The 26,721-nt window shown below is 40.1% G+C and overlaps 1 protein-coding gene across 1 annotated transcript in view; it reads right to left on the bottom strand.

Annotated features, from left to right (window-relative positions):
• Positions 1-19,059, bottom strand: part of TMEM38B (transmembrane protein 38B) — a 60,588-nt gene extending 41,529 nt beyond the window's left edge. The window contains exons 1-2 of the mRNA XM_005895810.2: positions 18,867-19,059; positions 10,153-10,309 (exon numbers count right to left, since the gene is read on the bottom strand). Coding sequence (XP_005895872.2) covers positions 10,153-10,309; positions 18,867-18,978 — 269 coding nt within the window. The 5' untranslated portion in view covers positions 18,979-19,059. The remainder of the gene's footprint in view (positions 1-10,152; positions 10,310-18,866) is intronic.
• Positions 19,060-26,721: the final 7,662 nt, after the last annotated feature.

Raw genomic sequence — 26,721 nt, forward strand, 5'->3', positions numbered from 1 at the left:
AGTCCATGATAAGAAGGTCCATAGGGGTTCGACCAACGTAGTCCCCATGAACTCTGAACACTGATCCACCTAGGCTCCCTTCTGGAACAAGTGCCATAATGAGAATCAAAACTGAGCATGGACTTCCCTGGTGGCCCAGTGGTTAAGACTCTGAGCTCCCACTGCAGAGGCCTCAGGTTTGACACCGGTCAGGGAAGTTAAACATGTCACGGGCTGTGGTCAAAAAGAAAAAAAAGAAAAACAAAACTGAACGGGACAGAACAACAAAAGCAGGGGAAGGTACAGACCAAACTGGGGAAGAGGAAAAGACTGGTGAAATCTCAGAAAGCAAGTCATCATCTTTTGAATACTATATAACAACAACCGATGCAGGAGCTCTATGAAGTCAGAGAATCTTTCATGAATTTTACTTTATCTTAAAAGTTCAAGAAACTTGATTCCACATAAAAATGACCAACAGAAAATTATCAAGGTCAAACCCTATATAAATTTATTATTATAAGAGAAAAAAAAATCCCTATAAAGAAAGTACTCAGGTAAATGTGTTCACAAAACAGATCAAAACTGCAACCTATTTCAAAACAAGGTAAAGACATTAAGAAAGCGATACAACACATAAAAGAACAATGCACATCAAAAATACAGAAACTGAGAACTGGAGATAAATACTCACAAAGAGTAAGAAAAAGATTAAAAAATTATTTCAGTAATGAAGACCAAACTAGAAGGAAAACAAAAGTGCCTTCTAAAAAAAGAGTAGGTAAAAAAGAAAATTTAAAAAAAATTTTAAAGACATAAAAAGGTTCATTGAAGAAAGGCAAAAAAGAGCCAATAGGAGTTCCTGGAGAAATTCAAAGCAAGAGAAGAGTACATATAATAAAAGTTTTCTCAATTTAAAACACACACACACACACACACACACACACAGCTACGAAAAAGGACAGACCACATACCTAAAAATATTGACCCCAAAATGCCCAACATCTAGTAACATTTAATTTAAATTACTAGACTTTTATGCCAGAAAAAAAACTTTGGAGCATTTAGAAAAGAAGAGCATGTGACTTCTAAGAGAAAGAAAATTAAATGATCAGTTTTTCACAGACTGCTTCATAAACAAGAAAACTGAGTAACATATTTAAAATACTCAGACCTAGAAAGTATGATCCTATATCCAATAAAACTGACTTTCAGGTACAAAAAACAGAAACTTATCAACACATGAGAAGTAGGGGACTAGTATTCCAGATGAATGAATTAAGAAAAAAAACCTTCAGAAAGCCAAAATTACTATAGACACAGACATAAGGACTGATAAAATAACATTAAATATACAGTTTAGCTATAACTCAAAGACTGAAAAAGAATTAAGAAGGGAAGAGTATAGTACGCAAAAACTATTACTATGACAGTGTAGAATAGTACATCTATTTTAAAAATAAGAAGATAATGAAAAGAGTATATGCAAAAAAATTATATTTTCAGTAATCGTATCAGTGGTGGTATTCATATGATTACTCCAAAACTGTTATGTAATACATGAATGATACAGAATAAATGGGCGGTGTTGAAATATCCTAATTCTATCATGTCTTGTGTCCTTAAGGATCAAAATTCTTCATTTCAGTTCAGTTCAGTGGCTCAGTCGTCTGACTCTTTGCTACCCCATGGACTGCAGCACACCAGGCCTCCCTGTCCGTCACCAACTCACGGAGTTTACTCAAACTCGGGTCCATTGAGTCGGTGATGCCATCCAACTATCTCATCCTCTGTTGTCCCCTTCTCCTCCCGCCTTCTATCTTTCCTAGCATCAGGGTCTTTTCAAATGAGTCAATTCTTTGCATCAGATGGCCAAAGTTTTGGAGTTTCAACTTTAGCATCAGTCCTTCCAATGAATTTTCAGGACTGATCTCCTTTAGGATGGACTGCCTGGATCTCCTTGCTGTCCAAGGGACTCTCAAGAGTCTTCTCCAACACCACAGTTCAAAAGTATCAATTCTTTGGCACTCAGCTTTCATTATAGTCCAACTCTCACATCCATACATGACCACTGGAAAAACCATAGCTTGGACTAGACAGACCTTTGTTGACAAAGTAACGTCTCTGCTTTTTAATATGCTGTCTAGGTGCATCATAGCTTTTCTTCCAAGGAGCAAGCATCTTTTAATTTCATGGCTGCAGTCACCATCTGCAGTGATTTTGGAGCCCAGAAAAATAGTCTCTTACTGTTTCCACTATTTCCCCTTCTATTTGCCATGAAGTGACGGGACCAAATGCCATGATCGTTTTCTGAATATTGAGCTTTAAGCCAACTTTTCACTCTCCTCTTTCATTTTCACCAAGAGGCTCTTTAGTTCTTCTTCACTTTTTGCCATAAGGGTGGTGTCATCTGCATATCTGAGGTTATTGATATTTCTCCTGGCAATCTTGATTCCAGCTTGCGTTTCCTCCAGCCCAGCGTTTCTCATGATGTACTCTGCATATAAGTTAAATAAGCAGGGACAATATACAGCCTTGACGTACTCCTTTCCCTCTTTGGAACCAGTCTGTTGTTCCATGTCTAGTTCTAACTGTTGCTTCCTGACCTGCACACAGACTTCTCAAGAGGCAGGTCAGGTGATCTGGTATTCCCATCTCTTTTAAGAATTTTCCACAATTTGTGGTGACAGAAACAGTCAAAGGCTTTGGCACAGTCAATAAAGCAGAAATAGATGTTTTTCTGAAACTCTCTTGCTTTTTTGATGATTCAGCAGATGTTGGCAATTTGATCTCTGGTTCCTCTGCCTTTTTTAAAACCAGCTTGAACATCTGGAAGTTCACGGTTCAAGTACTGTTGAAGCTTGCTTTGGAGAATTTTGAGCATTGCTTTACTAGGATGTGAGATGAGTGCAACTGTGCAGTAGTTCGAGCATTCTTTGGCATTGCCTTTCTTGGGGACTGGAATGAAAACTGACCTTTTCCAGTCCTGTGGCCACTGCGGAGTTTTCCAAATTTGCTGGCATATTGAGTGCAACACTTTCATAGCATCAGCTTTTAGGATTTGAAATACTTCAACTGGAATTCCATCACCTCCATTAGCTTTGTTCGTAGTGATGCTTCCAAAGGCCCACTTGACTTCACATTCCAGGATGTCTGGATCCTGGTGAGTGATCACACCATCCTGATTATCTGGTTCATGAAGATCTTTTTTGTACAGTTCTTCTGTGTATTCTTGCCATCTCTTCTTAATATCTTCTGCTTCTGTTAGGTCCATACCATTTCTGTCCTTTATCGAGCCCATCTTTGCATGAAATGTTCCCTTGGTATCTCTAATTTTCTTAAAGAGATCTCTAGTCTTTCCCATTCTATTGTTTTCCTCTATTTCTCTGCACTGATCGCTGAAGAAGGCTTTCTTACCTCTCCTTGCTATTCTTTGGAACTCTGCACTCAAATGGGTATATCTTTCCTTTTCTCCTTTGTATTTTGCTTGTCTTCTTTTCACAGCTATTTGTAAGGCCTCCCTAGACAGCCATTCTGCTTTTTTGTATTTCTTTTCTTGGGGATGGTCTTGATCCCTGTCTCCTATGCAATGTCACCAACCTCCGTCCATAGTTCATCAGGCAGTCTATCAGATCTAATCTCTTGAATCTATTTGTCACTTTCATTGTATAATTGTAAGCGATTTGATTTAGGTCATACCTGAATGGTCTATGGTTTTCCCTACTTTCTTCAATTTAAATTTGGCAATAAGGAGTTCATGATCTGAGCCTCAGTCAGCTCCCAGTCTTGTTTTTGTCTGACTGCTCAGAGCTTCTCCATCTTTGACTGTAAAGAATATAATCAGTCTGATTCGGTACTGACCATCTGGTGATGTCCATGTGTAGATCTTCTCTTATGCTGTTGGAAGAGGGTGTTTTCTATGACCAGTACATTCTCTTAGCAAAACTCTATTAGCCTTTGCCCTGCTTCATTCTGTACTCTAAGGCCAAATCTGCCTGTTACTCCAGGTGTTTCTTGACTTCCTACTTCTGCATTCCAGTCCCCTATAATGAAAAGGACATCCTTTTTGTGTGTTAGTTCTAGAAGGTCTTATAGATCTGATAGAACCGTTCAACTTCAGCTTCTTCAGCATTACTGGTCGGGGCACAGACTTGTATTACCATGATACTGAATTCTTAATTCAAAATTCTTAGTGTAGAAGAAAGAAGATACATACGTAACAGAGAAAAGTTACATAAATTCTATGATCCTAAATTTCAGTTAGAAATATCAGTGAACTCGTGAGTTATTTTATCCTTATTTTTCCTAGCTCTGTGCACTGAAAAGACCTAGAATACATAAATAGTTTGGAGAAGGCAATGGCAACCCACTCCAGTACTCTTGCCTGGAATATCCCATGGACAGAGGAGCCTGGTGGGCTGCAGTCCATGGGGTCGCTAAGGGTCGGACACGACTGAGCTACTTCCCTTTCACTTTTCACTTTCATGCATTGGAGAAGGAAATGGCAACCTACTCCAGTGTTCTTGCCTGGAGAATCCCAGGGATGGGGGAGCCTGGTGGGCTGCCGTCTCTGGGGTCGCACACAGTCGGACACGACTGAAGCGACTTAGCAGCAGCAGCAGCAGTGTTCAGACTGTGACCTTGAAATACCTTTCCTCCTAAAAGGAACCAGAGTTTCCTACAAAAATCAGTTAATTCCAGAAGAACGTACAAGGTGAATCTTGTATTAATTAAGTAGCAAGGAAGCTAATCAAAGTCTTACAAGCCAATCTGAAGAAATTCCCACTAGTCAACAAAGCGTCAATTTGAGCTTTAATAATAAGAAAATTCTAATTTATTGAAACCCATAAAATACGCTTAATCCATGAGCTCATACTTACTTAAAAATTTTTTAAATTACAACAGCAACAACAAAAAAATACTGGTCACTTCTGAAGAACAGCAGGGGACCAATTCATAATCCTGAAAACTGTAAATAAAAGGCAAGAATCAAGTATTTATCCTTCCTTTCCTTTATGAACTATACAACTTGGGTAACCAAATAATGGATCATTAGTGGGAAGTATTTATTTATAATACTACTTCAATTAATATACAGAAGAAAAGACGGACTACTGCCATTTTGAAATTTTCAATTAGTTATCAGATGAAAGTCATTAAAAGAGTACTAACATCAATAAAAAAAGAAAGCTTATCACACATTTTGGTCTCTCATGGTCTTGTTAATTAAAGGGATCTAGGAGAAGGAAAATTCTGAAAGAGACGGAAATACCAGACCACCTGACCTGCCTCTTGAGAAATTTGTACGCGGGTCAGGAAGCAACAGTTAGAACTGGACATGGAACAACAGACTGGTTCCAAATAGGAAAAGGAGTACGTCAAGGCTGTATATTGTCACCCTGCTTATTTAACTTATATGCAGAGTACATCATGAGAAACGCTGGGCTGGAAGAAGCACAAGCTGGAATCAAGATTGCTGGAAGAAATATCAACAACCTCAGATATGCAGATGACACCACCCCTATGGCAGAAAGTGAAGAGGAACTAAAAAGCCTCTTGATGAAAGTGAAAGTGGAGAGTAAAAAGTTGGCTTAAAGTTCAACATTCAGAAAACGAAGATTATGGCATTTGGTCTCATCACTTCATGGGAAATAGATGGGGAAACAGTGGAAACAGCGTCAGACTTTATTTTTTGGGGCTCCAAAATGACTGCAGATGGTGACTGCAGCCATGAAATTAAAAGACGCTTACTCCTTGGAAGGAAAGTTATGACCAACCTAGATAGCATATTGAAAAGCAGAGACATTACTTTGCCAACAAAGGTCCGGCTAGTCAAGGCTATGGTTTTTCCTGTGGTCCTGTATGGATGTGAGAGTTGGACTGTGAAGAAGGCTGAGCGCTGAAGAATTGATGCTTTTGATCTGTGGTGTTGGAGAAGACTCTTGAGAGTTCCTTGGACTGCAAGGAGATCCAACCAGTCCGTTCTGAAGGCGATCAGCCCTGGGATTTCTTTGGAAGGAATGATGCTAAAGCTGAAACTCCAGTACTTTGGCCACCTCATGAGAAGAGTTGACTCATTGGAAAAGACTCTGATGCTGGGAGGAATTGGGGGCAGGAGAAGGGGACGACAGAGGATGAGATGGCTGGATGGCATCACTGACTCGATGGACATGAGTCTGAGTGAGCTCTGGGAGCTGGTGATGGACAGGGAGGCCTGGTGTGCTGCGATTCATGGGGTCGCAGAGAGTCAGACACGACTGAGCAACTGAACTGAACTGAACTGAACATGAATCTGCTCTGGATTCTGGCTCAATCTGCCAATTATCAGGAAACACAGAAAATAGAAGAATATAATGATCTGCACCATGAGTATGCAATCAGCAAACTCACTAGTATAGAAAAGTCTACATTTCAAATAGCTCTGGTTCTTCATGAGATAACTATAAGGAAAAACGGAATGGAAGGAAAACTGATAAAATCAAACAGACTTAAAGAGACATTAAAATTTTTAATGTGTGTAACTAAATTATAGTGTCTTGGAATGAACATCTGGATGATAAAATTTTGTATGCAAGGAAGTCATAAACATAAAAGTCAGGATAATGGTGTGCTATCATCTATTATTTGGTTACCTAGCTGTATACTTCATATAGGAAAGGAAGGATATACACTTGATTCTTGCTCTTTGTTTACAGTTTTCAGGATATGAATTGGTCCCCTGCTGTTCTCCAAAAGTTTCCAGTTCTTTTTGTTCCTGTTATTTAAAAAGAAATTTTAAGTAAGTAAGAGCTCATGGATTAAGCATATTTTATGGGTTTCAATAAACTGCAATTTTATTATTAAACCTCAAACTGTCCCTTCATTGACCAAGGGGAATTTATTCAGATTGGCTCTTGAGACTGATTAGCTTCCTTGCTAGTTAATATAAGATTCATCTTGTACTTTCTTCTGGAAGAAAGAATCCAAATCAAATTCAGGTTAGATCCCTTTATTTAGCAAGACCATAAGAGACCCAAAATGTCTGATAAGCTTTTTTTTTTGCTGACGTTAGCACTCTTAATGACTTTCATCTGATAACTAATTGAGAATTTCAAAATGGAAATAGTCAGTCTTTTCTTCTTTTATTATTTATGGTGGAAAGGGAGTAGTGATTGGAATGTGACACCCAGAAGGAACTTCTGGGACAGATGACAAAGTTCTTTATTTCTTGACTTGGGTCATGGTTTCAAGGATATACCTAGCAATAATTCATTGGGTGATATACTTGGATTTCTGAATCTTTACTTTATAATAAAATATTTTATAAGACGACAAAGGATGAGATGATTGGATGGCATCACCGACTCAATGGATATGAGTTTGAATGAACTCCAGATGGTCAGGGAGGCCTGGCATGCTGCAGTTCATGGGGTCACAAAGAGTCAGACATGACTGAGCAACTGAACTGAATATTTTTTTAATGTAAATGATGGATATAAAAGTTTTTATTGTGTCATCATTCTTTGTCCTCTGCATATATTATAAATATTCCTTTGCACCTACTCAATATTAACTGAAACTTTTAAATTAAAAAACACATATTGTTTATAATGAAAGTTCTTCTTGGTTAAGATTATGCTAATTTGAAATTGAGACCCTGTCATTTATCAATATATCAAGCATCAATTTCCTCTTATATTAAATGGGAATAATAAAAGATTTCAAGTTAACAACTAAATACTATACTATTAGTTAACTACAAAAAATACATTTATTTTCCATTTCTAACATATCTTAATTTCAGCCAAGAAAGTATATATTTATAGACAAGCAATTTTATTTCATTTAATGAACCACTAATCAAGATCTGTAATTTCTTGCCACTCAATTACAGAACTCCCATGTAACACAAGCAGTCCATTCCTTTAGCAATGTACTTACTGAGACTGGAACAGTAGTACTTGGCACACAATCAACAAAACAAAGTCCCTGCTCTGATAGGCTGCTATTCTAGTGGAGTGAGACAAACCATCATAAAAAGAAATAAACAGACAACACACCAGACAGTAATAAATCTAGGAAGAAAAAAAAAGAAGTATGATGAGATAGTCATGGGAGAGGAGGTATGTTTTTTAGAGAAGACCTCTCCAAAAAAAGAAAATACGAGCCTCCTGGGAAAAGAACATCACAGAGAAAAGAGAGCAAGCACAAGGGCACTGAGATAGAGCAATATCTTTGTGTTCAAAAAAATGGCACAGCCAACATGACTAGAGCAGACTGAGCAAGAATAGACTAGAAAGACATTACAACACAGAGTGGAAAGGAAGATTTTACAGTCTTACAGGGTACGCTAAGAGTTTTGAATTTTCCTCTTAATAAGAAAATACTGATCAGAGAAGTAATATGTTCTAATAAATTATTTTTAAATAATCACTTTTATGTACTATGTCAAAAAGAGTTGGATACGACAGCAACTAAACAGCAGCAAAAACAAAGACAAGACTCAGGGGGGATAATGGAAGAAGCAGCTAGACCACGTAGGAAGCTACTGCAACTGTCCAGGCAATAGTGGTAGTTAGTATACAGGAGTAGAAGTGAAAGTGATGAAAAGTGTCAGAGTCTGGATATCCTACTTTCATATAGTTTCAGCATCGAGACACATTAAAAAAAAAATTCTCCAAAGTGTTAATATCCTCTTAAAACATAGCTATAGAAATAAAAGTCCTTGAGAAAGTGTTTTAAAACACACAGTAACTGGATGGTTATACTTTAAGAAATAGTTAAGCAAATAAATGAGAGACAGTGGTTGTTAAGTGTCAAGGCTCTATAGGCAAGCTTCCTGGTTTTGATCCTAGCTCAATCACTTACTAAACATGAAAATAACAGCAAAGTTTCTCTATGCCTCAGTTTTCTCATTTTTCAAATGGAAATAATAGGAGCTACTTCATTAGACCCTTGTGATATGACAATGAATATAAAGAATTTTAGCTGACACATGGTAACAGCTCAATATGTATTTGCTATCAAACTTACTGTTCTACTCCAAACAGTTTCTATGGCTACAGGTTCCCACTATTTTTCCCATTGCTACCACTATTTATAATATCCCCTTTTATAATTGGTTACATATTTAAATGGAGAAGGAAATGGCAATCCACTCCGGTATCTCGCCTAGGAAATCCCATGGACAAAGTCTGAGACTAGCGGGCTACAGTTCATGGGGTCGCAAAGAGTCAGGCATGACTTAGCAACTGAGCACATATTTAAAATTATCACAATAGGGACTTCCCCAGTGGTCCAGTGGTTAAAAATCTGCCTTGCAATACAGGGGAGGTAGTTCTATCCCTGGTCAGGGAACTAAGATCCCACAAGCCATGGAGTAACTGAAGCCCCTGTGTCAAAACTACAGAAGACCAACTGCCACAACTAGAGAATCCATGTGCCACAACAAAAAGCTCCCACAAGATGCAATGAAGATCTCTCATGCTGCAACTAAGACCCAATTCAGCCAAATAAATAGTTTTTAAAAATTAAAAAAAAAATTATCACAATAAAAATTAACTTCAAATGTTCCTAATGTTACATATTTCATTGATTTGATTTTTAATCAAAAGTTTCTCCTTTAGGTTTAACAAAGCTCTCTGATTGGTATTATACTTTTTTTTAACTTGGAAGATCACTCCTCTTAAAGATAACTGAAGTTGAATTTGCAAGAATCCAAAGCAATTCCTATTAACATTTTTTTCTTCACTTCAAAAAAAAAGTAATGTTAAATTTCATAAGGCTCTGAAAAATCAGAGTATGACAAGAACAATTAACAGAAATATCATAATCACTTGGACTTTTTGTGTAGTTGGTCACACTCTTGATTATTAAGTTGTATAACTATGAGCATAGGTTAGGTTCACAAGATCAACTGTTGGGGGTCCAATATTTGATGTCCTTTCATACTTGAAATGCTTCCACTAAAGACACATAAGAAAATGGTAACAATACCTACCTCTGAGAGAGAATAGGGGAGAAGGGTGATAAAGAGATATACTTTGCATTTAAAACCTTTGGCATAATTTGGGTGCCTTCCCTTGCAAATGTATTAACTTCTAAGAACATAAAATATTTTTTAAAGAAAAAAATACCATTTACTAACAATTTACAGAACAATTTTTTAAATAGTTCACCACAATGACAGCTTACCAGATTGAAGATGCCAGTAATATATTAGTGTTGTTTGCAAGAAACCTAAGTGGAGGCTCTGCAAGCAGTACACAGGATAAAATTCCTCCACCAAAGCAGTGGAGCATAGCAGTAAACCAGCTTGACAGAGGATTCTTCCATGCCAGCGCTGCTGCTCCTGAAATGATAAAGTAAATGTTTGAGATACTGTACACTAAACAAGTCCTGAGGTACCAGTGGCACTAAAGAAACACACTTCTTAATTTCATAATTTTCTAGAACTTACTATTACTCATAAGTATGACAATCATGATCATCATAAACTGTATCTCCTGTTCTTTAAATCAACACTGGAAACTTTTGTTAAGACATGGGTGATGTGGGGCATCTTTAAAATACCCTCTTTAGGATCTTATTGGACTTACCTGGTGGCTCAGATGGTAAAGTGACTGCCTACAATGAGGGACACCCAGGTTCAATCCCTGGGTCAGGAAGATCTCCTGGAGAAGGCAATGGCAACCCACTCCAGTATTCTTTCCTGGAAAATCCCATGGACAGAGGAGCCTGGTAGGCTGCAGTCCATGGGGTCGCAAATAGTCAGACATGACTGAGCGACTTCACTTCAGGATCTTACTGCCAGTTTCCTAGTAGTACATTATTATACAGACAATCTCCCCATCTACTGTCTCCTTTCATTTCCAAACCTACTGTAAGTACGTCAGTTAATATGTCCAAGTGATATATTAAGAAAAATTTATAATCTTAAGTACTTTAGAAAATAAAGCTGGAAGACTAAAGTTTCAATATGACAGACTTGAAACAGAATGACAAAATAAACTCAGAGGTGAAAGGCTGATGAGAAATAGGTATTTACGTCATCTCAAATGTCTCCTAACAGATTATTTATTACAGAGAGAAATAGTAACTTTAGACTGGGCAAACCTTACAGACATCACTATAAACAGACAATTTCAAGTGATCTCTGATACTATGCACTAAGGACACATCATTGCTACTGTAGTATTTCTACTATACCAAAAATGTATAACCTCAACTAGTTTAACTATACAAACTCAAATTGAGGGCTATTCTAAAAAAAAAAAACTAACAAACACTTGGCCTATATTTTAACAACATAAAGGTCAAAGAACACACACACAAAAAAGGCTGATTAAATGTTTCAGATTAAATGACATTAAAGAGACAACCAAATGCAATGCAATTCATTTCCCTAGATCATATTTCAGAATGAGAAAGAACATTTATAAAAGAACTTTATGGACAACAAATTGATAAAATTTAAACATGGACTGTGGCTTTAATAATAGTATTGTATCACTGTTAAACTTCCTGATTTTGATAACTGTATTGTGACTCTTAAAATCAACACACTTAAGTAGTCAAAAGTAACTGGGCAAAATGCCTCCAATTCACACTCAAGTGGTTCTGCAAAAATACTCTACAGAGATAAAAACATTCAGAGAAATGGTAAGGTACAAACTTTTAGTCATACGTGAATAAGTTTTGGGATCTAATGTACAGCATAATGACTGTAGTTAATAATACTAAATAATACTATACTATATCCTTGAAATTTGCTAAAAGAGTAGATTTTAAGTGTTGTCACCACACATACACACACACACACAAACACTCAAAAGGTAACTATGTGAGATGATAAACGTGTTAATCACTTCACTGTGGTACTTCACAATGTGCTGCTGCTGCTGCTGCTGCTAAGTCGCATCAGTCGTGTCCGACTCTGTGTGACCCCATAGATGGCAGCCCACCAGGCTCCCCCATCCCTGGGATTCTCCAGGCAAGAACACTGGAGTGGGTTGCCATTTCCTTCTCCAATGCATGAAAGTGAAAAGTGAAAGTGAAGTTGCTCAGTCGTGCCCGACTCTTAGCGACCCCATGGACTGCAGCCTACCAGGCTCCTCTGTCCATGGGATTTTCCAGGCAAGAATACTGGAGTGGGTTGCCATTGCCTTCTCCACACAATGTACTATGTATATCAAATCATCACATTGTACACTTTAAATATATATAATTTTGTCAATTATAGGTTAATAAAGCTGGGGGAAAATTAAATAAATGGGGCTAAATGTCAGTTGGTGATTCTGGGTAAAGTACATGGGAGTTCCTTGACCTAGTCCAGCAACTTTCTATAAGCAAAATTATTACAGGAAACAGTACAAAAAATTTTTTTTACCTGGCCAGAAAAATAGAAGCAAATTATAAAAATGAAAATAGAAATTAAACTGATGCTAGAGACAGGCAAACAATAAAGCCAACCCAAAGCTTTTCTTGGAAAAGACAAATAAAACAGAATATTGTTCAGTAAGTCTAAAAAATGGGTGTGGAGAGGGGACGGAATGAAAATAATGTATAATATTAGAAGCAAAAAATGGAAATAATTTGAGATTTTATTATAAGAAAACATTTAATCTAATAAAGGTGAACATATAGTTGAAATGGAAATTGAAATGGACAATTTTCCTAAAAAACTATATATTGCAAAATCCCCTTGAGAATAGGTAGAAACTTGAACACACAAATAACTATGAAAAAAAATTACAGGGTAGTCCAAGATCTATCCTAGGAAAGGTGTTAGACCCAGATAAACTAATGGACAAATACCAAATAATTTCTTATTACTCATTTTTATATTATATAACCATTATAGAGTTTAGAAAAACTTAAATTATTCTGTGAAACAACATAACTCCAACATAAAAAAACTGTAAAGAAAAATAAAGAAGAGAGACTGAGAGAGGAAGGAGGATGGGAGTCAGGAAAAAGGGAGGAGGGAAAAGCAGGAGAGAAGAAAAAAAAGAAGACGACGAGACTGTAAGTCACACTATAATTTTAACTTATACAGTACACAAATATATCCATAACAAATTAAAATTAGTAGTTTTTCAAAAGGATCACAAATCAAAACCAGGTAGATTTTTATCCAAAGAATTTAAGGAAGGTTTAACACAAATTCATTAAAATCATTCACTATACTAACAAATTAATATGATCACTCCTTTAGACAGACATTAAAAAATCACTTGATGAAAATTTTAACATTCATTTTTTTTTAATCTAGTAATCTAAGAACAGGGGGGAAAAAAAGCCATGAAGAAAAAGATTTATAAGTTTGACACCATCAAAATTTAAAACTTCTGAACTTCCTGGTGGTCCAATGGTTAAGACTCTACCCGCCAATGCACGGGACATGGGTTCAATCCCTGGTCGACAAAGATTCTACATGTCACAGGGCAACTAAGCCCGTGCGCCACAACTACTGAGCCGATGAGACCCAGAGCCCATACTCTGCAAAAAGCACCACCTCAATGAGAAGCTCGTGCACCACACCTAGATAGCCCCCACTCACTGCAACGACAGAAAACCCACACCCATCAAGGAAGACCCAGCACAGTCATAAATAAATAAAAACAACTTGTTAAAAAAATTTTTTAACCTCTATATAACAAAACACTAGGATAAAATATTTTTTAACCAATAAGGCAAATTCCAGAGTCCCCACAGAGCCTGAGAGAGAACTGGGAGTGTCTCCTGTGGAGGTACAAGTCAGCAGTGGAGTGCCGCAGGGGCAGGGGCTCTGAGTGCAACAGACCTGGGTAGGCATAAGCCCTCTTGGAGGAGGTCGCCATTACCACCACCATAGAGCCGCCGGAACTTACACAGGACTGGGAAATAAATTCTTGGTGGACACAGACAAAACCTGGTGTGCACCAGGACCCAGGAGAAAGGATCAGTGGCCCCACCAGAGACCGACCCAGATTTGCCTATAAGTGTCCAGGAGTCTCCGGCAGAGGCGTGGGTTGGTGGTGGCCTGCTGCAGGGCTGAGGGCACTAAGTATAGTAGTGCATGCACGGGATCTTTTGAAAGAGGTCACCATTATCTTCATTACCCCCACCATAATTACAGTTCAGTTCAGTTCACTCAGTCGTGTCCAACTCTTTGTGACCCCATGAATTGCAGCACACCAGGCCTCCCTGTCCATCACCAACTCCCAGAGTTTACTCAAACTCATGTCCATTGAGTCGGTGATGCCATCCAGCCATCTCATCCTCTGTCGTCCTCTTCTCCTCCTGCCCCCATTCCCTCCCAAAATCAGGGTCTTTTCCAATGAGTCAACTCTTCGCATGAGGTGGCCAAAGTACTGGAGTTTCAGCTTCAACATCAGTCCTTCCAATGAACACCCAGGACTGATCTCCTTTAGAATAGACTGGTTGGATAGACTGCAAGATCTCCTTGCAGTCCAAGGGACCCTCAAGAGTCTTCTCCAACACCACAGATCAAAAGTATCAATTCTTCGGTGCTCAGCTTTCTCACATCCATACATGACCACTGGAAAAACCATAGCCTTGACTAGATGGACCTTTGTTGGCAAAGTAATGTCTCTGCTTTTCAATATGCTATCTAGGTTGGTCATAACTTTCCTTCCAAGGAGTAAGCGTCTTTTAATTTCATGGCTGCAGTCACCATCTGCAGTGATTCTGGAGCCCAGAAAAATAAAGTCTGACACTGTTTCTACTGTTTCCCCATCTATTTCCCATGAAGTGATGTGACCAGATGCCATGATCTTCGTTTTCTGAATGTTGAGCTTTAAGCCAACTTTTTCACTCTCCACTTTCACTTTCATCAAGAGGCTTTTTAGTTCCTCTTCACTTTTTGCCATAAGGGTGGTGTCATCTGCATATCGGAGGTTATTGACATTTCTCCCGGCAATCTTGATTCCAGCTTGTGCTTCCTCCAGCCCAGCGTTTCTCATGATGTACTCTGCATATAAGTTAAATAAGCAGGGTGACAATATATAGCCTTGACGTACTCCCTTCCCTATTTGGAACCAGTCTGTTGTTCCACGTCCTATTTTAACTGTTGCTTCCTGACCTGCACACAGGTTTCCCAAGAAGCAGGTCAGGTGGTCTGGTATTCCCATCTCTTTCAGAATTTTCCACAGTTTATTGGGATCCACACAGTCAAAGGCTTTGGCATAGTCAATAAAGCAGAAATAGATGTTTTTCTGGAACTCTCTTGCTTTTTCCATGATCCAGTGGATGCTGGCAACTTGATCTCTGGTTCCTCTGTCTTTTCTAAAACCAGCTTGAACATCTGGAAGTTCACAGTTCACGTAATGCTGAAGCCTGGCTTGGAGAATTTTGAGCATTACTTTACTAGCATGTGAGATGAATCCAATTGTGTGGTAGTTTGAGCATTCTTTGGCATTACCTTTCTTTGGGATTGGAATGAAAATGGACTTTTTCCAGTTCTGTGGCCACTGCTGAGTTTTCCAAATTTGCTGACATATTGAGTGCAGCACTTTCACAGCATCATCGTTTTCCAGGGGATCTTCACAACCCAGGGAGTGAACCCAGGTCTCCTTCATTGCAGGCAGATTCTTTACCAGCTGAGTCACCAGGGGAAACCCAATAAGATACCCAGGAAAACATAAAAAATAAATGAAAAAAAAAAAACCCCTATACTATTAGTCAAAACTAAAGGGGTAATACCAACCTTCTCCAAAAGGACTTATGGCAGCATGCTGCACCTCCCAGGACTGCTGCTGCCAGTGCCTCTGACTTCACAGTAGGCCGCTGTCAACCCAAGCCTCTGCCAGACACTCCCAAATACTTACAGCAGAAGATGAGTGCACGTCCTTCTACATTGCCCTCATGCTAACCAAAATGATCACGTGGATCACAGTTTTGTGTAACTCAATGAAACTGACAAGGGAATATTTCATGCAAAGATGGAAACACTAAAGGACAGAAACAGTATGGACCTAACAGAAGCAAAAGAAAGATATTAAGAAAAGGTGGCAAGAATACACAGAAGAACTGTACAGTAAAGGTCTTAATGACCCAGATAACCACAATGGTGTGATCACTCACCTAGAGCCAGACATCCTGGAGTGTGAAGTCAAGTGGGCCTCAAGAAGCATTACTAAGACAAAGCTAGTGGAGGTGATGGAATTCCAGGTGAGCTATTTCTAATCCTAAAAGATAATGTTGTTAAAGTGCTGTACTCAATTCATCAGCAAATTTGGAAAACTCAGCAGAGGCCACAGGACTGGAAAAGGTCAGTTTTTATTCCAATCCCAAAGAAAGACAATGCCAAAGAATGTTCAAACTATGACACAATTGCACTCATCTCACACGCTAGTGTGAATTCTATACTTTTTATATGTTCACAAGTACTAGTACTAGAATATAACATTTTTACACCTGGTGGAGTACTGTATCAGTGTCCAGTTAGTCCAGTGGTCCTTAAAGATTTTGGTCTCAGGACTCCTCTGCACTAAGTCGCTTCAGTTGTGTTCGACAGTTGTGTCCGACTCTGTGCGATCCCATGGACTGCAGCCCACCAGGCTCCTCCGTCCATGGGATTTTCCAGGCAAGAGCACTGGAGCAGGGTGCCATTGCCTTCTCTGCAGAACTCCTCTACAGCCCCCCAAAATAGTGAGTAGATGAATGGTTGCCAGGGGTTTGGGGAGGGCTGACTATAAAGGGGTAGGAAAGAATATGGGATGGATGATGAAACTGTTCTATATCTTGACTGTGATGGTAGGTACATGACTGTATGTTTGTCCAAAATAACAGAATTTTATATTTAAAGGAGTGAATATACGTAAATTAAACTTTCCAAAAGTCTGACTCAAAAAAAAAAAAAAATTCTTGAAGATCCCAAAGAGCTTCTGTTTATTTGAGCTATCAATATCTAGCATATTAGAAATTATAAATGAGAAAAATCAGGGATTCCCTGGTTGCTCAGTGGTGAAGAATTTGGTTGCCAATCCAGGAAATACAGGTTGATCCCTGATCAGGGAAGATCCCACATGCTGCAGAGCATCTAAGCCCATTTGCCACAACTATTGAAACTGTGCTCTAGAGCCTGGGAGCCACAACTACTGAGGCCCTTGTGCGCTACATACAGCCTGTGCTCTGCAACAAGAACAGAGAAACCCATAAGCTCATGCAGCAACAAAGACCAAGCACACCCAAAAATAAATAAATAAAACTATCAAAAAAATTGTAAATGAGAAAATCTTTAGTTTTTTATGTATTCATTTTTTAAATAATAAATGCAGTGGATGTTAACAAATAATGTATTCTTCATGAAAAATAACTATTTTCCAAAGCAAAAAATATATAAGTGAGAAAAGTCACATTTTTTGAGTCAATCTCTTTAATGTCTGCCTTCAAATAGGAAACAGCTGGATTCTCATACCTGCTTCTGCATTCAACCTGTTACAGTATGACAGGTCATTTGGCCTCCGGAAAACTCCACTGTACACTTGTAAGAAAATGAGTGTGAAAAGACAACACGTGCATATTATTACAAAAATAATTTTCAGCTGGAAATGTCAGGAACCCCAGGGCTCCTGGACCATACTTGGAGAACCTTTGATCTAACCTATACAAGAAAATATCAAGTATTAAATATGGTAAAGTGATAAAATATATTTATTTTCAAATCAAGTAAAGTGTCTCTTATGATTATCCATTCCAATTTAATACACTAATATTCCCTTCATCCAGGTCAAAACTTCTATCAAACAATGATTTAGACTGAGCTACCAATCTCAATTTAAATTAAAAACATTTCAGAGGTCCATGAGTTTAAAAAAAAAAAAACCACCAGAGACTTCCTTAGTGATCCAGTGGTTAGGACTCCAGGCTTCAAAATGCAGGGGGTGCGGGTTCCATCCCTGGTTGGGGAACTAAGGTCCCACATGCCATCCTGGTTCAGCCAAAAATTTAAAAATTAATTTTAAAATGTTTTAAAAAGAAAAATCATACCATAAGAGGCACAGCATCATCCTCGAGCCTTCACTCACTGACTGTAGGACAAGGCACATCAAAGGCAGCATGAACATGGAGAGAGTAAGGCAAAGAAAACACCTGACCTCAGGTAAAAAGAAGAGAGCACAAAACGAAAAGGCAGGCAGAACAACTGCAAAAGTCAAGCAATACAGGAGCAAACATATCCTGAAGGAAAAACACAAGAAAAAATAAACACTGCTCCCTGTATGCACACTTAAAGGAACTCAAAACTCTGTTTTAAGAACACATCCCCATTCTACTGGCAGTGAAACTACACCAAACGGCTCTTCTTGTGCAATGTCACTCATATGACCCCGAATGGGAATCCACTCTCCTCTCAGCAATCTGTGTCTAACATGCTAAGCAAGGTGGGAGACCTGTGCGTTACGGGGAATGTAGAGGGTGCCTACTTGAGGCTTTTTCAGTGTTTACACAACTTTCACAACCGGAGAGCAGTCCAGAACCAGTTACTAGTCCAAGCGACGAAGTCAGACCTGCTGTCTGCTCGGTTCCCAGGTCCTTTTAAAATATTTCCCAAGGAAGAGGGGGCACCGCCAGGAGACGGCGCCACCCCAGGGCGAACAAGGGCAGTCCTGAACTGCCAAAAGTGGCTGCGGCCGCCCTGTCACCTGTCCTGGCAGTCCCTCCCGCGGCAGTGGGACGGCCCCGCACTCTCCCCCGTAACTCCTTTGGCGGGGTCCGGGGCCACCTTCCTCAGCGGCCTCAGTTGCCCCTTCTATACGGCGGTCGGACGGGCCCCCTCTCCCCTGCGCCCCTCTAGCTTGACTACAGGACTCCCGGCGCGAGGCAGCTCGGCCGCTCACCCAGCTCAGGCCGTCCCCGCGGTGAGTGGTCCCTGAGGGGGACGATCCTCGGCGCCCAACACTCACCCGGCTGATGCTTCAACGCCATCACCGACACCAGGTAGTGGGCGATATCAAAAAAGGGGAACATGGAAGTGCGAGAAAAGGCAAGAGTCAGCTCATTCCACGGAGACTCCATCGCGACTACCGACCGCCGCAGCCGAAGCAGCCGCGGAGACGGGTTCCCGGCGTGCGCGGCGAGGGGTTGGGGGAGGAGACGGCCGCGGCCGCGCGCTCCTCGACGCGCCTCCGGGAGCCCTGCGCGTGCGCCCTGGCTCGGGAGGCTGGCGCGCGGAGGGGCGGGGCCGCGTGTCTCGGGAGCCTCGGGCGCGCGGGCGGTTGGCGGGTGAGCGGGGTGAGCCGGCTGCCGCCGCCACAGCCGAACCTTGTTCTCCTAATAAGGGTCCAGCATCTTCTCGGTGCAGGGGGTTGTACCAGATCTGGAGAATGGGCAGATGAATGCAACATAAGTAATGAATAAAAAATGTTTTATTTCTGTTAACATTTAATTCGTTTGTTATTTTTAAAACGAATAAAGAACTATTTAAAATGTTTCTTAGTTATTTCTAATATGCTAAATATTGATAAATGAAACCCACAAAAAGTCTCAGGACTCTGGGATCCTTTACAATTTTTTTTAAGGCAGTTTTTTTAAAGGTTTAATTTACATACATTTTATTCAGCCTTTTTAGTATAACGTTCTATAATTTTGGATAAACGCAGTCCACAAGAGGAGACGCTCAGAGTTGTGCGTGCTAAGTCACTTTAGTCGTATCCGACTCTGTGTGACCCCATTAACCGGAGCCCACCAGGCTTCTCTGGCCATGGGATTCTTAAGGCAAGAATATAGGCGTGGGTCACTAGCCCTCCTCCAGGGGATCTTCCCCACCCAGGGGTCACACCCCCTCTCTTATGCCTCCTGCACTGGCAGACTGGTTCTTTACTACTAATCTTACCAGATGACCTTGCACCAAACTAAGGAAAAAAAGCAACTTGTGATTATTTACATTTTGATGTTTCAGTATGTTCTTTCCACAATTTTTATACATTTCTTTATCTTTGGAATTTTAGTATTGTGAATTTAGGGGCAGAACTTTGATGTTATTTCCCAAAAATTTAGTTTTAATGTCTTAAACCCCACAAAGTATGTGTTTTTTCCTTGGACTTAAAATACTATAATATCTCTAAATCATGTCTAGGCCAACATCACTCTGAGGCATAATTAAATTCATTACTAACACCAATAGGCCAAGAGTGAAAAGCCCTAGAGTTTTTGGTTTTTTTTTTAAAGAAATATCAAACATTTTGCTTACCCTAAACATATTAATTCCAACAGAAAAGAACAGATCATTTCAGACTCTACAAGTAATCTGAAACTTGTTTCATTTCAAAATCAAAAATATGTTAGATGCCTCCCACCTGCCTAGAGCCTAAAGAATTTTTTTTAATCTAAGAGAAACGAAATCATAACCTCATAAAAAGACACTTTCTATCTACATTTTAACTGTGCTCACCGTATGTGCTTCTGGTCAGTGCTTTCAGTTGTTCTGTCTAATGAAATGGGCCGAACAGATTGAAGCAGGCAATGAAAAGAGGGGAGACTTTAAATTGGTAACAGGGAAAGGCAAGATTTAGGGAAATTATTCATGAAAATTAAAACCTGCCCTGACTTTTAGAAGCAGTTTACAAAGTTACATAATTATTGCAGATAAAAGAAATCCAAATTATAAAAGTATTGGTTATATAATAGAATGCAAAACTGGCCTAACCATATGAAATCTGGAAAAGAGTTTTGACTAAACATATTCGAAGCATTTTTAGTACAAAAACATGTGAAACTAATTGTCATACACCAAGTCTTTCAACAGCAATGCTCTTGATATTTTGGACTGAATAATTTGTAGTCCTGTGGGATGTCTTATGGAATGTTTAACAGCATCCCTGTCCTCTACCCACTATTAATAAATGCCAGTAGCACACACATACACACACACACACACACTGTGACAACCAAAAATGTCTCCAGAATTGCCAAATGTCCCTGAGGCAGGGGGTGGAGGAAGAGCAAAAAATCCCTAGTTCAGAATTACTTTATAAAAAAATAAATTTTGGACAGCATGTTCTATAATGCATATACAAACATTATCAATATGCATCTAATATTAATCATCAAGTTAATTCTGCATAATTTGATCATTTATCCCCTGGATCAAGTTGAAAACATCTCAAAACCCAGCACCACAAAGGTATATGTGTGTGTATGTGTGTGTGTGTGTCACTCGATCACTTGCATCCAACTCTTTGGGACCCTATGGCCTGCAACCCCCAGGCTTCTTGCTGCTACTGCTAAGTCACTTCAGTTGTGTCCGACTCTGTGCGACCCCATAGACGGCAGCCCACCAGGTTCCCCCATCCCTGGGATTCTCCAGGCAAGAACACTGGAGTGGGTTGCCATTTCCTTCTCCAGGAGATGTTCCTGACCCAGGGATTGAACCGGGGTCTCCCGCATTGTAGGCAGATGCTTTACTGTCTGAGCCACCAGGGCCAAAACTGCAGTCAGCCACTGGTGCCATGGCTGCCAGGTGTCTATGGTTACCAGTCCTCCAAGTTATTATTCATTTCTGTTCAAGAGTAACAGGTACCATTAAATCAAAGGATAATAGAATTGTGCAAGTTGAATGGACTCTTTAAAAAAAGTAACTTTGGTTGTGAGTCGAATAAAACAGTTCTGAGCAGCTTAAACATAGTGAGGGATTTACTGAAAGGCTACCAGGGAATCAGCCATCAATCCCCCAAAAGAGCAAAAAGTTGGGCATTTCTGAGGCCAGCAGCAGCAGGTGGGTGTGGGCTGCTCTTGGTTACTAATGATAGTCAATGTCAACATTGTCTAGTCTCTGTGTTCCCAATTCAATACTGCCAGGAAAGAAAGCCTGCTCTCTCCTGGGACAGATACCCTCTCCTGGTTAATCACCTCGGAGGGATGCTGGGTCACTTCCCTAGGTATCGGAGGCAGTGTCCTGAAAATGGATGGAGTCACACAGTCTTCACAAGAGGTGTCTATTACAATCATTTTTAGGCCATTTATTTCAGAGAAGGCAACTCAGAGGTAGAGAGAGAGATCACAAAGGCAGGCAGTGACAGACCAGGATTTGTTATTATCCTGTTATAATCAATCTCCCTACTGGGCTTTCTCTGGTTCCATGCAACCCAAATGGCTCTCCTAAAGTTGCCTTTTACTGACAGATCTAGCATCCCCACAGCAATGAAAAGGCGACCAGATGAGAGCGAGAAAGACCTACTAGGAGTCAGGGCTGTGGGTCAACAGCCAGGATTAAAGGAGTTTGTAGTTTCCAGCATAACCAGTGTGTTGAAGAGGCTGAACTCAGTGAGGCCGCCAGGAAGTGGATTTATTATCCTCCAGATAAAGCCCCCAACCTTTATTTTTATGCCAGCAGATTCCATTACTTCCTCATCATTTAAGATACTAAAAAGTTAAAAGTCCAATTCAGTTAAAATATCAATGTTGCATCTAATTCAGAGCTTTTCCCCAGTCCCTCAGCTCAGGTCTGCCTGGCCCAGAGCCCTGCAGTGGGGGAAAGGGGCAAGGGGTGGTCTTTCAGCCTTTCCTGATCTTCTCTCCCTTACGCCTTCTGTGTCCTCCAGGGTCAAGGTATCAGATAAGGAAATTATAGAAAAGGAACAAAAGGCTTTCTAGTTCACAAGTGTGTTATAGTTTTTGTTTTTCTTTTTGCTATTGATACTCTATACAGCAGGCTCCCAGTGCTGACTTATTCATGGAGTACATTTGTAAGTTTCACAAAGATGCCATGGACCTCTAGATAGCAAGTTTTCCCAACACCTGCGGTTATGGCAAATACCATCAGATGGCTAACCCAACAGGCATATCCAACTTTGTATGTTGAGTTAAAACATTAATGTGTTTTTTTCCAGTCTCTCAGCAAGGGGTGGCAATGTATTAGAATATTGGCAAATGAAAATGAAGCCAATCTGTTTGACATGCTTCCAAAGACAAAGTGAAGAAAAATGAAGTTGAAGGACTGACACTACACGATCTTAAGGCTTACTATACATCGATAATAATCAAGACAGTGTGGCATTGGGAAGAGACAAACAAGTGGATGAAAGCAATGTGGCTTCTCTAATTAAAGTGACTACACCCTTGAGACAGGCCCTTTTCTTTTTTTTTCTGCCTTGAGCTGGGGCAAGCCTTGTGACCATAGAAGAAGGGTCAAGAAAATAGTAGATAGCTGACAGTATCAGTTATCTCTTTCAGACTAGCTGCTATGTGAGAAAAAAATTATCCTTCATCTGTTTAAATAGAGTCTGAATTGGCCTGGGGAAGGGAAGCACCTCCTTCCTCATAGAGGAGTAGAATAGCACAGCACTCTTAACCTTTTGAATTCCCTTCTGTGAATTTTCTCTCAGATTTCTGATCTCTTGGACTGTTGGGAGTGAAGTACTCTGGGCCAGTTTTTAGCTTTAATTAAGTCGCACTTGCACAGCCTAGCTCCTCTCTTTAGAATGTGAAGGTAACATCCTTTGTCTTTAGAGCTCTGTCTGGAATTCCAATATAATAAATCCCAATTAAGGGCTACCCTGGTGGTCTAGTGGTTAAAAGTCCACCTTGCAATGCAGAGGACACTGGTTCAATCCCTGGTCCAGGAAGATCCCACATGCTTCATTAACAACTAAGCCAGTGAGGCACAACTGCTGAGCCTGCGTTCTGGAGCCTGCAAGCCACACTACTGAGTCCATGTGCAGAAACTACTGAAACCCACATGCCCTAGATCTTGTGCTCCACAAAGGAGAAGCCATGGCAATGAGAAGCCCGCCTACTGCAACTAGAGAGTAGCCCCAACTCTCCACAACTAGAGAAAGCCCAGGTGCAGCAACAATGACCCAGCACAACCAAACATAAATGAATAAATAAATATTTTTAAAATGCCAACTAACATCTTGTTATAGCAAAGACAGGAAAATAGAAGAAATTTTTAAAGAGAGGTGAGTGAAGTTTAAAAGAAAATGCATGTAGCTAAAGCTAGGAGCTCACAAAATGTCAGTGGTCTGTGTAGATGAGTTGATTAAACCAAAACATTAGTAAAGAGAACACAATGTGCACCTGATGTTTGGGCAAACAAAAGGAATCTCACCTACCTAAGGAGTCATAAATATGTCCAAATAACAGGGAGTTCCATAAGTACAAACAGAGCCAATGCAGTCACAGGTGGGTTCTGACCCATAACTATGGAAAGAAGTCATTTTAATGTAAAGCTGTCCGTATATGACAACTGACAAATAAACACATTGCTCGAGCCCCAAGATGTACAGATTTTATACAAATATATATATATATATATATACACACACACACTGGGGCTTCACCAGTGATTCAGCAGTAAAGAATTCAACTACAGTGCAAGAGAATTGCAAGAGATGCAGGTTTGATCCCTGGATTGGGAAGATCACCTGGAATAGGAAATAGCTACCCAGTCCAGTATTCTTGCCCGGGAAGTCCCATAGACAGAGGAGCTTGGGAGGTTGCAGTCCATTGGTTGCAAAGAGTTAGACACGACTGAACAATGAAACAACATCTACATTACATATCTCCTGAGTTAATTTTTTAATTCAATGTTCAGTTAGTGGAACTGTATGTATATCTATAGATACGTATTCCAGGGACTGCATCAATCACTGGATGTTCCTTCCATGTCTGTAAATCTGTGTAAGTCATGGAAGATGTAAACTCTCTAAAATGTAAAAATCTCTTAGCATTTATTATCTATGAAGCCAAGTATTCTTACTTTTGCATACAAAAATATAAACATTTCCTTAGTTTAAAAAAAGCTAAAGAGAATATTTTTAATATTAGCACAACTTCTTATAGGCATTAAACTTATCTTACAAGGGGATAATTTCTCAAAATGCTTAGCCATGGAAATCTATTTTTTCCTCTCCAAACAGTTCACAAAACTGGAAATCCAGCTTGAAAACCCTGTATAAAGTTTTTCCTATCTCCACTATAGTCAGTTGTACTATCGGGTTATATACAATGTTCATTTACTCAATACCTATGTATCTTAGGAGAAGGCGAAGGCGAAGGCGAAGTCCAGTACTCTTGCCTGGAAAATCCTATGGGCGGAGGAGCCTGGTAGGCTGCAGTCCATGGGGTCACCAGGAGTTGGACACCACTGAGCGACTTCACTTTCACTTTTCACTTTCATGCATTGGAGAAGGAAATGGCAACCCACTCCAGTGTTCTTGCCTGGAGAATCCCAGGGATGGGGGAGCCTGGTGGGCTGCCATCTATGGGGTCACACAGAGTCGGACACGACTGATGCGACTTAGCAGTAGCAGCAGTATGTATCTTATCTTTCAGATTAGCCCCATCAGATGACAACGGCAAAGTCTTTCCCTCCATCTCTTCAGCTACCTTTCTGTTAGGCTTAGCCAGCCATAAATAACATACCAAATTATATTCTTGACTTTATACCAAGGAGTTCATTTGGGAAACTCTCTCATCTTGGGAGATGGTGTACAAGGGTGGTAACACAGAATCCACAGGCTCTAGAGTTAGACATTCTACTTACTGTGTAACCTTATAGAAAAGCAGTTGCTAGATCTCTGTAAGCTTCTGTCTTCATCTTTAACCTAGGAATAACAGTAGTTAACAGTGTTGTTTTCAAAATTGAGAGCATATCACAGATACAGAAAATAAACTAGTGGTTACCAGTGCGGGGAGGAGCAATATTCGGGTGAGGAAGGGGGAGGTACAAACAATTGGGTGTAAAATAGGCTGCAAGGATATATTGTACAACACAGGGAATGTAGCCAATATTTTGCAGTCACTATAAAGGGAGTATAACCTTTAAAAATTACATAAAAAATGTAAAGGGAAACAAACAGGAAAAACCAAATCAACCTGACAGATAAGCAGGACCTAAGGAAAAATTAGGTGAGAAATGGACTGTGAAGAAAGCTGAGCGCTGAAGAATTGATGCTTTTGAACTGTGGTGTTGAAGACTCTTGAGACTGCAAGGAGATCCAACCAGTCCATCCTGGAGATCAGTCCTGGGTGTTCATTGGAAGGACTGATGCTAAAGCTGAAACTCCAATACTTTGGCCACCTCATGCGAAGAGTTGACTCATTGGAAAAGACTCTGATGCTGGGAGGGATTGAGGGCAGGAGGAGAAGGGGACGACAGAGGATGAGATGGCTGGATGGCATCACCAACTCAATGGACATGAGTTTGAGTAAACTCCAGGAGTTGGTGATGAACTGGGAGGCCTGGCTTACTGTGATTCATGGGGTCGCAAAGAGTCAGACATGATTAAGCAACTGAACGGAACTGAACTGAACTGAAGGAAAAATGAAAAGAGCATACACATGAATTGCTTAGCCCAGTACCTGACACATGGTACTTGCTCAATAAATTTTAGTTATGACTCTTCTATGATATTTAGATCTCTTAAGAGGAACTTGGAAGTCCCTTTCCTACTGCTTTTCTAACTTCTAAAGTTTACAGATTACACTACTTTGGAGAGGGCTTCCCTGGTGGCTCAGAAGTTAAACCATCTGCCTCCAATGTGGGAGACCTGGGTTTGATCCCTGGGTTGGGAAGATCCCCTGGAGAAGGAAACGGTAACCCACTCCAGTGTTCTTGCCTGGAGAATCCCATGGACGGAGAAGCCTGGTGGGCTACAGTCCACGGGGTCGCAGAGTCGGACACGACAGTGGTTAAGCATGCAGTGCTAAGCCAGATGTCCTGAGTCAAATCCTGATTCTGGCTCTTGCTCACCAAATTACCTCACACAAGTTTCTCTATACCTCAGTTTTCTCATTTCTAAAATGGTGAAAATAACT

This window comes from Bos mutus, chromosome 8 (assembly GCF_027580195.1).
Source record: "Bos mutus isolate GX-2022 chromosome 8, NWIPB_WYAK_1.1, whole genome shotgun sequence".
In the NCBI taxonomy this organism is placed as follows: domain Eukaryota; kingdom Metazoa; phylum Chordata; class Mammalia; order Artiodactyla; family Bovidae; genus Bos; species Bos mutus.